The 15395-nt window shown below is 46.7% G+C and overlaps 1 protein-coding gene across 1 annotated transcript in view; it reads right to left on the bottom strand.

Moving 5' to 3' along the window:
* Positions 1 to 7398, bottom strand: part of LOC146678044 (CD81 antigen-like) — a 28607-nt gene extending 21209 nt beyond the window's left edge. The window contains exon 1 of the mRNA XM_085416736.1: positions 7263 to 7398. Within this exon, the coding sequence (XP_085272862.1) occupies positions 7263 to 7328 (66 nt within the window). The 5' untranslated portion in view covers positions 7329 to 7398. The remainder of the gene's footprint in view (positions 1 to 7262) is intronic.
* Between the last annotated feature and the right edge of the window lie 7997 nt (positions 7399 to 15395).

Here is a 15395-nt window from a genome sequence, read left to right as displayed (position 1 = left end):
TCTGGCCAACACCAGTAGGCGGTAGGGAAGTGTGTTGCCCGAGGACACAACGACTGAGACTGTCCGAGCCGGGGATCGAACCAGCAACCTTCCGATTACAGGACGAACACCCAACTCTTTGAGCCCCTCAAGCTCCTTTTTTTATTCCTGTCTTGCTTTGCTGGGATGATGAGCTGTGGCCGATATTTGGATCACATTCATTTCATTCCTCATTAACTGGAGAACTTCCTTTGGACACGTATACGATGAACCCTCATCTTCTACACATATTTCATAAACAGACAAAATTCACCTAATGCTCAACATTTCCCGTTAGTTGACCTCAAACAACAAAACAACAGGGTTGGAACCAGCTCGACCAGGTGCTGGTGAGCACGTGAACCATGATTATGGGATCATTTCAGGACAGGTTGAAGGTAGAGGTTTGCAGCTCGATGCTCACCGAGCACTAAAATCAAAGAGAATGCAAACGTCACAGCTCAGTAAGTCGTTTGCTTTTTGGAGTCCGAGTCTCATCAGCAGAAGAAACTCTTTCCTGTTTCAAAAACGAGCTCAGGCCTCACTTTCACTGAGCAGAGCAGAGCCGCCTTCTCCTCTCTACACAATTGTTTAGAGAAAAAAAACATTATTCTAATAGCAGATTGGAGGCTTTTATAAAATATGTAATTTCAGCCAGTCCTGCTGAGACATTCCACTTCCTGTTGGTCCCATTGTGCAGACACTGCAGGAGCTCTGCCAGGAAAAACACTTCGTGGGATAGATAAAATGTTAGCTGCGGAGCACTGACTCAACCGTACTTCATAATAAATAAATGATCCAGTCGGACTTCCTTCCAAAGATCAAAGTTTGCTTAAACAGATTCTTCCTGTTTGAAGCTCTGAAACGAGCAGATTTGGACTCTGTGAGCAGATCAGCCAGACTTCATCGGTCTGCAGGTTACCGTTGAACGCGGGGAGCGTGTCTGACTCTACATTCAGCTTAACTTTATTTATACAGCATCAAAGCACGACAACAGTCACGTTAAGGTGCTTTACATTGCAGGTAACTACAGTAATATCACTAAGTGATGCAGGCTGTGTCAGTATCACTGGAGCTGAACCAGATGCGTTACATAAATGAAGCCTGGAGCTGGACTCGGAGGCGACACCTACATGATCACAAACACAGCCGACTCTGAGCTCTTACCTGCAGCAGCTCCTCCAGGCTGACCTGGAGGAATATGGAAATGACCGACGGTTATTCATTTACATTTTAATTTGTATTTATGAGGCGATATCGTTGATGTTATCACTGGTGACCGGTCTGTGGGTTAAAGTGCTCTCGCTGGAACTCTCGCTCGTTTACACAAACAGGCCTTCACAGCAGCTGCAGAGCCACGATCACGGCTTCTCCTCTTGCATACTTGCTCCACGTTGTTGCAAAGAATAACATCTTCATTATTTTAGCTGCATAATTCAACAACACCCAAATATGCACTGCAGGAATCACATGTGGTGAAATGTGCTGGGAGACTCCTGACAGGCTAGAAAGGCTCAGGTTTGCAGGCGCACGATGATGTGCAGCTCGCTTACTCCAGCGCCGAGTTACACCACCCAGACTCCACCCACCTGTAGCTGGTGGTCAGACATGAACACCGACTGCTCCGGGCTGTTCCAGTATCAGTGAACAAGCTGAGTGGTCTACACGCCTCCATCCCACTGTGGGAAGACCCACTGTGGCGAGGTCTTTATGGACAGCACTTATCAACATTTGTTTGGTTCTTTATTCGTTTCCTTAAACTTGTGCACAAACGGATTCGCCATCAGCGCTGAAGGACAATAAAAGGCAGCGACTGGCGAACCGTTACTGGTTTGGTGCTCTGGCCAGTTGGCCTGCTGGGATTACGAAATGGCTCGCCTGTGTTTGACTAATCCCATCACAGTTTGATCAAACCCAGAGTGACTCACAGCTGCTGCCGGAGGATCCTGATGCTCTTTGTTGTCCAAAAACAATTAAAGGCGTTAATGACGACGGTTTCGTCTCACAGGAAATCAGCTGGGACTCGAGCTCGTCGGTGAAGACGACTCCAGTTTGAGAAACCCGGCGGGCAGACATCCCGTTTGAGCGACAGCTTGGTGACAGTGGGAAGAAACCTGCAGCAGAACCAGGCTCAGGGAGGGGCGGGGCTCATTCACCTCGAAGTAGTGGGAAGTTAATCTTAGGACCCGCCCACTTTGCTTCCATTTTTTTTTCACCCGCAGTTGTCTGACATCATCGACTTTCTCTGGTCACTTCCTGTGTTGACGCAGCTTTATGATAATGCCCCCAAACCTCGGTTCAGTCAACCAAGCACACCTGGCACACAGGTACACCTTAGACCTCTGAAGATCTGATCTATATCAGACATGATGCCATGTTACCTAGCAACCAGCTACCAATGGACTAAAATGACCTGGCTTTAGATTTTATGAACCTATAACACTTTATAAAAGCTTTGTTTTCATTTCATGTCATTAACATTTAATGAAACCTTCGTCATCATCATCATCATCATCATGCACATGTGTGATGGCAACAGACTCCCACACCAGCTCCAGCCACACGGTTCCAGTTTATTACACTGTGTAAAAGCAGATGTGAGCAGATGTGCCAGACTGCTGTGACCCATCACCAGACACAAAGGAAGCGCGGCAGGTATCGGGATATTTAAGAAGCCGGGTGTGGTCTGTGGCGTCATGGTGGGTGCTCTCCTATTTCAGGGGAATGCCGGGACCTGACGGGGAGCCGGAAGAGGACGGGTCAGCGGGACAAGAAGAAGAAGTCTTGTCACTAAAAGCATCCACGTGCGTTTTGTACCACGCCGCCACTTCAGGATAACTGGAATCTGCATCCATCATAGCTGCTGCTCAGCTCGTAGTTCACAGGCAGAGAAAACACGGCTGCTCCGCCCAAGTCCTCGCACTTCAGCTCGAGTTTCCCTCCCACCGCTGTCTATTTCTGCCCGCCGCACAAGCGCGAGGCAGAATGTCGGGCATGCTGGGGGTGGGTTGGAGGAAGGGTGGGGGTCGGGATATGCGGCTCCTTTCCAAACCACCCCCACCCCCACATCCTGTTTGACGCAGCAAGTCACGGCGTTACTTTGGTTTGACTGTTTTTATTGTTTTCATTTCGTTTCAGCGATGATCCAGATGTTCTCCGGTCGGTTTATTTCACACGTTTGTTCGTCCCCGCCTTAAAACCAGTAACTGAGGATTAAAAAAGGAGTCACGATTAAACCCAGAGTTTAACTGTTTAACCCTGAAGAACCGTTTAAAGTTCGATTAATGGAGAAACAATCTTTACTTTTAAAGACTACGTTTAGTCAAAGGGGAGAAAAGTGAAACTGGGACATCTTACGAGCTCAAACACCTTCAAACTCAAAGCCCAGTTGGCTTCTTTCCCACGCTCTTCGTGCTACCGTGACCCGGCTGCTTGAGCACTGCACACACAAACTCAGACGTCTTTGATTTCTCTCGCTTTTTTAACCAAAATGGCGTCCTGCTCACTTCCAGCTGCTGCGAGGTCAGCTGCACTAACAGAGTGTCCGAGAACCTGAGGGAAGATCAAGCGCTTCATTTGGAAGTTGCTCAGCGCTAATGAGCAGGTATCTGTGCTAACTCAGCACGCCGCCCTGTCATCCAAACGAGGTCGCTTCTGGCGCCTGAAAACATGGCGGCAAACAGAACGCTAAGGCCGAGTCCAGAAACGCCCGCCGGGCTGTCTCTTCAGTCCAGCTTCACGCGCTCGTATTTTCCTATCAGTCGGTCCCACATTCCTCTGCTCCGGCTACACTTTTCCTCAGAAGGTCAAAGTTCAGGGTGCGCCGCTACGATGGAGTGGTATGCCTCAGTGCTGCGCACACACTTTGTACGAGCAGCTGCGGCACACGGTGAAAGTAAGAAGGTTTGGTAACGTGTGTGTGTCCTTAAACGCGGCGCTCTGACCATCTGCTGCACGCCTCCTCGCTCCCCGTGGACTGTAGCGCACGTCGCGGCGCTCACGCGTGTGTGGTACTCGTTGGTGAGCTACTCTCTGATATTTCTGGGCAGCATTTGGCCGTTTCCCACGTGGAGACCTAAAAATGCAACCTCCCGCTAAACGAGCCGCGAGCACGCGAGCAGAGACACCCGACCGACCAAACTGACTGTTCACGAGAAACATAACGAGAAACCAGCAGCTGCTGTGACGCTCACAGACCAAAAGGGATAAAAGACTCATTCAAGCACAAAGAGAAACAGGGTTTCTGGAGCAGGCAGGAAAAAACAGAATCATGATTCAGGTTTGATCGTTTCTACCTGAAAGTCTGAAGGTGTGAGAATCATTAACACAGCTGCTCGCCAGCCGCCGGGTTTGAAAGAGGGCGTGGCAGACCAAATAAAATGTGACTATGAAGATAAGAGCTGCAGCAGGCTGCCCAGCTGATCAGAACGAGTCAAACTGATTTGCGCTCAGCATGAGAACGTTTATTTCATGCGCACAAACAAAAGGAAGCGGCCGGGTCGGCTTCGGACCATCACGCCGCTGCGCAGGCTGTGGGGTCGAGCTGATCCTTGACTTTTTCCTTTCTCAGAGCTCTCGCTGTCTCTCCTTGACAGCGAGAGCTCTGAGCCACACTGACAGAAAGAGGCTGCAGCCAACAACTCTGATGAAAAGGCAGCAGGAGGGTTTTACAGGTGAGCTGCTGGAACAGAAACGGCGTTCTTCTTCTCCCCGGCGCACAGCTGACTGCTCGGCTGTGGCTCTGCGAGTCGGGCCTTTCAGTCAGAATCAGGGGCTATTGTGGGCCGGGCTCCAGACAGGATGACCCTGCATCATTCATCGACACCCCCACCACCACCACCATCATCATCACCTGTGTTTTTACTCATTTCTTGCTAATTATATTCACAGCCCGTGGAAATCCCCTTTAAACACATCTGTTAGAGTTCAGCCGCTGCATGGCGCTTGATGATTAGAGGAGCTGATAAGATAATGAAGCAGCCGCACGCTTGGTTGAATATGTTCAGGCTTCTACTCGTCCACACATGGACTGTTTATCGGACAAAACAGGAAAGATGACATTTTCCAACATTTTCCTGGGGGAGACATTAAATCCAGAGACCCCGTCTGAGACTGTGTGTGTGTGTGTGTGTGTGTGTGTGTGTGTGTGTGTGTGTGTGTGTGTGTGTGTGTGTGTGTGTAAATGGCGTGCAAACACACACTGTCATGCTTCGAGGTGACGACTGCACACGGAGAACTTCGGGGTAAGCCCGTTGTTTCAGACGTTTCCATTGCAGGAGCACTTTAAAAGGCGCAGACTTCCTGTTAGCGCTGGAGCGTGGACACGCCAGATGTGTGAGAGCGGTGGAAGCTCACAGGCTGCTGAGCTGCAGCTGCTTCCTCAGCTCCACTAACACTGATCAGCACTTTCATGTAAAAGTTCACACATTTTTAACTCTGCAGCTTCCTGAGAAGCGCGTACAACACTTCCTGTGACTTCTATTAAAGCGGCTGAAATCGAGCGACACACCAGACCCGAGCTAAACGTGGAGAATTATCCCAGCAGTGTGACACACAGCAGAGGCTTCAGTCACTTTATTCTTTTATTTATCAGACATTTATTAAAGTCTTGAAGCTCGTCAAAGGGCAACTAAGGGTCCCCTGAGCACGGCGTTTTAGTGAGAACAAACATAAAACATGAGGTGGTGGGGGTGGGGGTCACGAGGAGATCATCAGCTGCATTGATTCCAGGACTCGACGCGACTTTTTTAAAACAATAAAATCTAATTTTTGCCTAAATATCTAAAAGGTTTTAGAAATTACAAACACTGTTACACTGTAACGGGATAAAAGGTTCCACACTTGCTCACATACGCGTTTGTTTACCGTAAACAGCTGATAAGAAAATAGCTGTGTAAACATGTGAAAATAAAACTGTTTCTATGACAACAGCTTATCCAACGACCTAACCGACGGTGATGATAAAGCCGCTGATTTCTAAGTAAGTTTATCATCATATAACAGCTGCAGGTCGGCCATCAAAGGAGTGTCAAACATAAGGTCCAGGGGCCAGAATTGGCCAGGCAAACACTCTAATTTGGCCCACTGGACAGCTGTGGTAAAAGTGAAGGAGGGTTAAAGTTTGGACTTTTAACTGTAGTTTTGTTAGTGTCACAGATTTTCCTGCCAATAAAGATTTAGAGCCTTCAGCGCTCGACCGATGACACAAAGAACCAACGACCATCGCGGGATTGAGGTTTTGTTAACCCGGCTCACACAAACAGAGCCTGGCTGTGCCGAACCCGCTTCAGAGGCTGGTGCTGTGTTTGGAGAGCGGCTACCTGCCTGCTGCTGCTCATGTGGTTTGACACTAAGAGCGCCTCGGTCAGCTTTAGGAGATGTTTGGGGGTAAAAGGCAACAACGCCGCTCGCTGACAAAGAGCGAGCTGGGAGTGGCCATCACTGATACCTGCGAGAAACGGCAGAAGCCGAGGAAGAGCCCCGCCTTCCTTATGATGCCAAAGGATGATGCTGGATTTATTTCTGATTTAAAAACTCGCTTCTTGCTCTGGAGACGCTCCCGGTGGGACGGCTCAGACTCCTCTGTGGTGGCGTGTGGACTCCGCCCATGAAATGGTGCAGAGCCTCTGTTTGCTATGGAGGGTTGCTTCACTTTCACTTTTAGTAAGGATGTAAAACAGGGATCGTCTGACTTTCTGTTCAGCTTTCCAGGACTGCAGCTCGGCGCTCCTGGACTTTCCACAGAGCAGAGAGAAGAAACCATGAGCAGCAGCAGGGGGAGGAGGAGGAGATGACAAACTGCCCACAAATGTTTCCACCATCCATTACCCAACAGGCTTTGACTCATCCAGTGGAAACCCCTCCACCCACCCATCCTACCCACACACGCACGCACGCATACAGGAGGATGTAATCCACACAAAGCCACACACCAAACTTCCAGCTCCGACTTTTCCTGCCACACAAACCGAGCAGTGAACATCGCCCGCGGTCACACACCTGATCTGTCCCCACCTGTGCACGTCGGCGCACAGCACCCACACTTTGCCTCGGAGGTACAATGTGGTTACGTAAGCAGAGCGCGCGCACGACTCCCGCGCTGACGGTGATTTCCCCACCGCGAGCCCCTGCTGCCGACAATGTGCGCGCGCGCGTCCCGGAGCAGGCCTCGCGGTAAATGGGTGGGGGACGTGACGATGTCCAGCAGCTAGGGGAGACACACAGACACACGCGAGCGCGCTCACCCAGAAGATGAAGTTGAAGAAGAAGAGCAGGTATTTGATGCATTTGGTGCAGCCTTCCACTCCCATGATGCTCCGGGACTCGGTCTGTTCGGCGCAGAGAGGCACAGCAAGAGGAGCAGCAGAAGGACGAAGCGACGGTTCAGGAGAGAGCTCAACACTGGAATGAAGCTCGCACACCGAGGCAACACCCAACCCCTCCCTCCTCCCTCCGCCTGGCAGCCAAACAGCGTCCAATCGGAGAGGAGCGAAGCGCGGGCGCAGCCAATCAGAGCGCAGGGTGGTGAGAGCGAGCCAAACTAACCCATTGTGTTAATGAGTCGCAATTTAGTTACATTTTATTTACAAACACAGAAACAGACGGTAAACACACCCTCCCGATTACGTCATCGCCGAAGGCTCTCTCTTTCTCACTCACTGGAAGGAGACGGGGGTCACAGGGGCTCTCCCGGGGAGAGGAGGGGGCTTTCAGAGGGACAGCAGGGGGGCGTTACGGCTGAAGATAACAGAACAAAAAGTAATCAAACGAAACTAAAGCATTTTTTAAACCACTCGATTATTTCTGCCTCGTTTATGTTTCGTCTCTTTCTCTTTATCCAAATTTATCTGGAAACACATTTAAAACAACAACACTGACCAAAGAGCTGCGCATGAATCACAGGGTTACACAATATAACACACACACATGCACACACACACATAAGATAAGATAAGATAAGATAAGATAAGATAGAACTTTATTAATCCCTCGGGTGGGTTCCTCTGGGAAATTCGACTTCCAAAAAAAGCACAGCACCGACCAAAGTTACAGTTACAGAACTGTTATATATATATACACACACACACACACACACACACACACACACACACACACACACACACACACACACACATATATAAATACAGAGACAAATATAAATAAAATATACAAAGGGGATAAATAGAATAAATAGGAATAAAAAATAAAAATACAAGTGAATTGCACATTTCAAGTATTGAGTCTATTGCACTGTTGACTATTTACAAAAAGTATTGCACAAGGTATTGCACAGTGAGGTGCAGTTGTTCCCCCCTCCTTTGTCCTCCTGTTTCCCCTCCCTCTCCCCTCCAGAGAGGAGTTAAACAGTCTGATGGCGTGTGGGACAAAGGAGTTTTTAAGTCTGTTAGTTCTTGTCTTGGGGAGAAGCAACCTGTCACTGAACAGACTCTTCTGGTTGTTTATGGCCGTGTGCAGAGGATGCCCAGCATTGTCCATAATGTCCATCAGTTTCTTTAATGTCCTTTTCTCTGCCACTGTCACCAGAGTGTCCAGCTTCATGCCGACCACAGAGCCAGCCTTCCTGATCAGTTTCTCCAGCCTGGATGAGTCCTTCTTTGCTGTGCTGCTCCCCCAGCACACCACAGCATAGAAAAGTACTCCAGCAACCACCGACTGGTAAAACATCCTCAGGAGCTTCCTGCATATATATATATATATATGTGTGTGTGTGTGTGTGTCTGTGTTTAAACCCTTTAATGTGGTTGGCTCCATGACCACATGTTAGCCTTTTTGGCCCAGAGTGAGAGTTTCAATATTCAGGCTGCTGTATTGTGTGTGTGTGTGTGTGTGTGTGTGTGTGTGTGTGTGTGTGTGTGTGTGTGTGTGTGTGTGTGTGTGTGTGTGTGTGCGAAGTAGCCGACTTTATTTACAATGATTACAGATGTTTTAAGGCTGTAAAACCCGTCACTACACACTTTAGACACTTTTCTCAGACAGGCATGAACATTTTCAGTTTTCTCTCTTGTTTATACGCTCAAAGTTCAAACCTTCGTAAAAAACAAACAAACAAGTCCAGCATTACAGGATGAAACCAAAGACACCCGCACGTGACGACGTCTCGTCAACATTGTTGTGCTTGTTGGGGAGAAGACTGACAAACGTACAGTCCAGCACTTATGAGTCACACTGTTAGGATGGAAGATTTATGTAAATGTGACGAGCTGAACGCACTCTGTGCTGTACAGGAGACACGTGCACGGGACTGATGGACAGTAGGGGTGCAACGATATTCGTATCGATATTGAACCGTTCGATACAGTGCTTTCGGTTCGGTACGCATATGTATCGAACAATACAACATTTGTAATTTATTTTATCAATTTTCCTTCTGACGATGCTGTCTGTGTTGAGCGCTCAGTGAATCTGCGTTCGACTACTCCGCCTAGGCTGCACTGTCGAGCGCAGATCCACTGAGCGCTCAACACAGACAGCATAGTCAGAAGGAAGAGCGCAGGGCAAGCTAGCAAGACAGAAGTTAAGCTCTCCTTGCAACATGGACCTCCCCCACCCTCATTCAGATCTGGCGTTTGGAATTATTTTGGTTTTCATGTGACGTATGACCCTGAAGGTAAGCGAGTCATGGACTAAAGTAAAACAGTATGTTGGATGTGCCATGCAATGCTCAATTACATGGGTGGGAACTAGTGTGTTAGCGCAGTTAGCTCGTTAACGTGTTGGCCGTCTAGCCCCATGCACGGAGCGATCGGCGGTAGCTCGTTAACGGAGATTTGCCGTGTTGTGGCGTTAACGTCATTTCAACGAGATTAACCTGAAAGCACTAGTGGGAACACAACGAATATGACTGCACATTTACTCCGACATCATCCTAGTGCAAAGACAAAAACAACAAGCATGCTACTAACTTTAGCCGAGTCATTTAGACAGCTGTTAGCACATGATTCTCCTTATGCTGCTGAGAATATAGCCCAGAAGAAGCGGATAGTATAGCTTTTATTTTGGAAAGAGACATTTCTCTGTAATAAACTCTCTTTTCCAAAGATGAGTGATTCCTCAATCAGATACAGGGCTTGCAATATCGCTAGCCCGACGTCCTGGAGCTAGCGATTTTTTCAGTCGGGCTACCAAAATCTATCTCTTCCCTGCCCGTCGGGCTATTGTAGGAAGGAAAAATATATGTCAATGCTTTTGCATTCTTTCAGAAATGTAGCTGGGTAATTATGTCATTGGCATCGATGAGCCACTGTCAATATGTGACATATTGAAATCGCGTTTGAATTTGCGCTTGTTTTTTTGCTTTCACTTTGCAATGACAGCACTGATCTGTGAGTGATGATAATTTGTGCACCAATTCCTCTGACATCGTCTTATCAATCGTTAGCTTACTATGCAAACATGACAAGTGAAATCTCCCGCAGCAAGCTTAAACATGTGAGAGGTTGATCGCGCAGAGAATCGCTGAGCTTATGTGAGTGCGTGTGTAAAAGCATTTCAGTTCTGCTGAGCCAAATAAGACAGGTCAGGGTGAAGAAGTGACAGCCAAAGAAAAGCTTACCACAAAACGGAGAAGTTATGACAAATCAGACTATGAGGCAAAAAGAAAGTGCAGCTTTATGGTTTCATGGACAAAAGAATTTCTGTGGCTGCAATATGACGAGCTAAATAACCAGGGCTGCACATAAGTGGTCCGCAGGTGCGCATTCGCTGTCAAAATAAAAAACATGCACAAGGGTTAGGGTTAAATTTAAAAACTGTACTTTTGAGTTAAAATATATATTTATAATTTTAATAAATGACAAATTAAAAAGGCATGAACATTTTTTTGTATTGAAAAAATATCGAACCGTGACACCAAAGTATCGAACCGAACCGAACCGTGAATTTTGTGTATCGTTGCACCCCTAATGGACAGTGGTCCACAGCCAATCAGGACGCAGAACACAATGCGCTGTATAAAAAAAGACAAAAGGGGGAAAAGTATGCAAAATTGCACAAAAAAATCAGCGAAACAGCGAGGCTGCGAAAGATGAACCGCGATATAGACCGCCAGGGCTGGACTGGGACAAAACATCGGCCCACCAGGTATTATAGGAAAAACCATAAAGCCTTTGATTGAGAACAAACGCTGTTGTCACAGTGATGGACGCTGTCTTGTTGGTATATATGCATCAGTCTAATAAACTTAAACCTGCACCATCCTCCCTATTCTGGTATTCTAAACAGTACCTGAAAGTAGACTGTTGGTCGAGTTAACCTCCTGAACTATCTACAACACATGGTGAAAACCTGACATTGAGACAGAGAAGACTAGAGGTGAGACATGATCATTACTGATGACAGATTTAGATATATTTGCATAAACCATTCATTTGCCACATCAATAAACAGCATGGCAGGGCAAAATATTCTTTCTAACATGGCAACCTTTAAAAAGTGAAAAGTGACAGAAAGACAGGTGAGAAAGAATAAAACTGACTTTTTGATGGCATTTTACACACAGTACTGGTGCAGTATCTAGAAAATGTGGGAAATACTGGCATCATATACAGGGAGTGCAGAATTATTAGGCAAATGAGTATTTTGTCCACATCATCCTCTTCATGCATGTTGTCTTACTCCAAGCTGTATAGGCTCAAAAGCCTACTACCAATTAAGCATATTAGGTGATGTGCATCTCTGTAATGAGAAGGGGTGTGGTCTAATGACATCAACACCCTATATCAGGTGTGCATAATTATTAGGCAACGTCCTTTCCTTTGGCAAAATGGGTCAAAAGAAGGACTTGACAGGCTCAGAAAAGTCAAAAATAGTGAGATATCTTGCAGAGGGATGCAGCAGTCTCAAAATTGCAAAGCTTCTGAAGCGTGATCATCGAACAATCAAGTGTTTCATTCAAAATAGTCAACAGGGTTGCAAGAAGCGTGTGGAAAAACCAAGGCGCCAAATAACTGCCTATGAACTGAGAAAAGTCAAGCGTGCAGCTGCCAAGATGCCACTTGCCACCAGTTTGGCCATATTTCAGAGCTGCAACATCACTGGAGTGCCCAAAAGCACAAGGTGTGCAATACTCAGAGACATGGCCAAGGTAAGAAAGGCTGAAAGACGACCACCACTGAACAAGACACACAAGCTGAAACGTCAAGACTGGGCCAAGAAATATCTCAAGACTGGTTTTTCTAAGGTTTTATGGACTGATGAAATGAGAGTGAGTCTTGATGGGCCAGATGGATGGGCCCGTGGCTGGATTGGTAAAGGGCAGAGAGCTCCAGTCCCACTCAGACGCCAGCAAGGTGGAGGTGGAGTACTGGTTTGGGCTGGTATCATCAAAGATGAGCTTGTGGGGCCTTTTCGGGTTGAGGATGGAGTCAAGCTCAACTCCCAGTCCTACTGCCAGTTTCTGGAAGACACCTTCTTCAAGCAGTGGTACAGGAAGAAGTCTGCATCCTTCAAGAAAAACATGATTTCCATGCAGGACAATGCTCCATCACACGCGTCCAAGTACTCCACAGCGTGGCTGGCAAGAAAGGGTATAAAAGAAGAAAAACTAATGACATGGCCTCCTTGTTCACCTGATCTGAACCCCATTGAGAACCTGTGGTCCATCATCAAATGTGAGATTTACAAGGAGGGAAAACAGTACACCTCTCTGAACAGTGTCTGGGAGGCTGTGGTTGCTGCTGCACGCAATGTTGATGGTGAACAGATCAAAACACTGACAGAATCCATGGATGGCAGGCTTTTGAGTGTCCTTGCAAAGAAAGGTGGCTATATTGGTCGCTGATTTGTTTTTGTTTTGTTTTTGAATGTCAGAAATGTATATTTGTGAATGTGGAGATGTTATATTGGTGTCACTGGTAAAAATAAATAATTGAAATGGGTATATATTTGTTTTTTGTTAAGTTGCCTAATAATTATGCACAGTAATAGTCACCTGCACACACAGATATCCCCCTAAAATAGCTGAAACTAAAAACAAACTAAAAACTACTTCCAAAAACATTCAGCTTTGATATTAATGAGTTTTTTGGGTTCATTGAGAACATGGTTGTTGTTCAATAATAAAATTATTCCTCAAAAATACAACTTGCCTAATAATTCTGCACTCCCTGTACAGTACTTACTTCTGAAGAAATTATGATGGGACCCTAAAAAAATTACAATAATGGATTTCTATACATCTCCCAGCATCTGGCCCATAAAAACAAAAAATCACCATTGGGCTTACCGACCAGTCCACCTACGGGGACCGCTGTGTGTGTATATATATAAATGTGTGTGTGTGTGATACAACCATGTTCCACAGTTGTCGTGGCTTCTGTCTGAGAAATCTCTTTACATTTGAAATGTTCATCCCTGATTTATTTTGTCTTTTCCTTCCTCTGTTTGTCTCCTTGTTTCTGGATTTTGTTTTTTTGCTTCGTCCTGTTGAATTTTTGCTGTCAGCCTAATGAAAGCTTATCTTTCTTACTTTATCTGGCTAGTGTCCTGTTGTGTCCTCTCGTCGTTCCCTACAGATACCGAGACCACGAAGTGCTTCAAAACAAGTAAAAGGATTTGGAGTCATTGACGTGACAGCGTGAGAGGTCTGACTCAGCCCTGAATCCAAGTTTTACGTACATTTTGAGGTGCGTCACAGCTGGATATGACGGCATGCATCAGTTTGTCTCTGATGACTGAAAAGCAGATTTAGTGGCAGTTCCCACATGACTCATGAGCAACTTAAAATGTGAGTCAAACATTATTCCCGGGTTCCGGCTGGAAGGTTTGGAGTCCAGGGGGATTTCTCTCTGGCTGGCTGAGCTTCAGCTTTCAGTTTCATGTTGATTGAGCTGTACGGGGCTTTGTCACATCCACACGTGCGTATCTAAAATACACCCACTGTGGATTCAGGTTTGTGCGGTTCGTGTACAAAGTGACTCGAGCTCTGAAAGTGTAAAGAGTGTTTTTCATGATTGTTTACAAAAATGAGTCACATGCTGGGCCCGGATGATGCTCCAGATCCTGCACATGCACAGAAGTGGTGGAAATGACACAATCTGCAGTTCTTCCTGCACACGTGGCTTCAGGTAAAGCAGCCGTGGCTCTGTCGTTTATGCACATGTATGAAAAGAAAAGCCTCCGTTTGTTTTCCAGCTGTTCTTCTTTAACACACTGACTCCATATTTGTTCCTTGTCATCCGAGCGCCTGCGTGGTGAAGTCGGGGTTTTCCTACGACACCTGAAGATGTTCAAATTCAAGTCTGGTAAGAGTCAGAGCAGAAACATCTGCTCAGCAGCACCGAGTCACAATCATGGCTCCTCCTACTGGCCACAGGAAATCAACAATATGTGATAAACTTTATCTGATCTCCAACATCACCTCATGAGCACAGGAAGCGATTTGTTTGTGCAACAGCTAATAGTCAATAGAGCGTCTCGAGATGCTCCAGGAGAGACGAGCGTCTGATAAACTGAAGCTGTCGGCATGTTTGGGCTCTTCCACGTGACGCAGCAGTTTGATCAGACAGGTGCTGTGCTGCTCTTCAGCCGTTGGGTGTAGTTCCACCCCCCTTCGTGCTTTGGGTGGACGAGGAATGCTGTAGCCAATCACCTTCCAGCTGTGGGTTTGTAAGCAGCTGTTTGCAGTAACACTGGGGGACTTTGTCCTGGACTCTGCTGTGTTGTTGGAGTCACTGGTTTGTCTTTTTTCTGCTGTTGACAGAGACTGAGAGATGACCTCTGACCTTTGGTTTGTGAGCAGTGTGTGTGTGTGTGTGTGTGTGTGTGTGTGTGTGCGTGCAGCCCTGTTCTGAGTCTAAATTTAAACTCAGAGTTTTCTGTTCCTGTTTTTCAGGCGACTCTGATCACAAAGCCGTCAATGAGTCACCATGGCGACCGATAAATAAAGAGCAGAGACATTTTTAGCGAGGCCAGAATTATGAATACTGGTCGGTTCAGAGTTCAGAATAAATCCTCCGTGATCACTTCCTCTGTCCTGTCATTGATCACTGATCGATTAGAAAGTCAGCTGTGTTTTATGTCACAAATATTTCATGTTTGGAGAGATGTAAACTCTGATACGAGCTGTGAGATTCACAGGATGTGAAACAGAGAGTCAGGCAGGAGGGGAGGGGTCAGCCACCTGCCAGGTGAGGTTTCGTCTCAGGGTGAGCAAACTCAGAGACTCCAGTAAATCCTGAAGTTCTCCTGAGAAACGACTGAAATGCTGAAGAGCTTCGCCTCCTCGTCTCCATAACTTCAGGTATCAGGATGAAGCACGGTGGATAAGCTGTGCAGGATGTGGACGTGATGATATTTGAACAGATAATATTCATTCTTGACTTCAATACTCAGTGATTCCTAACAACAAGCACGGCTCT

Source organism: Rhamphochromis longiceps, linkage group LG1, assembly GCF_057381845.1.
Source record: "Rhamphochromis longiceps isolate RC_006_pf linkage group LG1, R_longiceps_female_GT1.1, whole genome shotgun sequence".
Lineage (NCBI taxonomy): Eukaryota > Metazoa > Chordata > Actinopteri > Cichliformes > Cichlidae > Rhamphochromis > Rhamphochromis longiceps.
The sequence above is the reverse complement of the archived record's forward strand: the minus strand, read 5'-3'. Positions and strand labels throughout refer to the sequence as shown.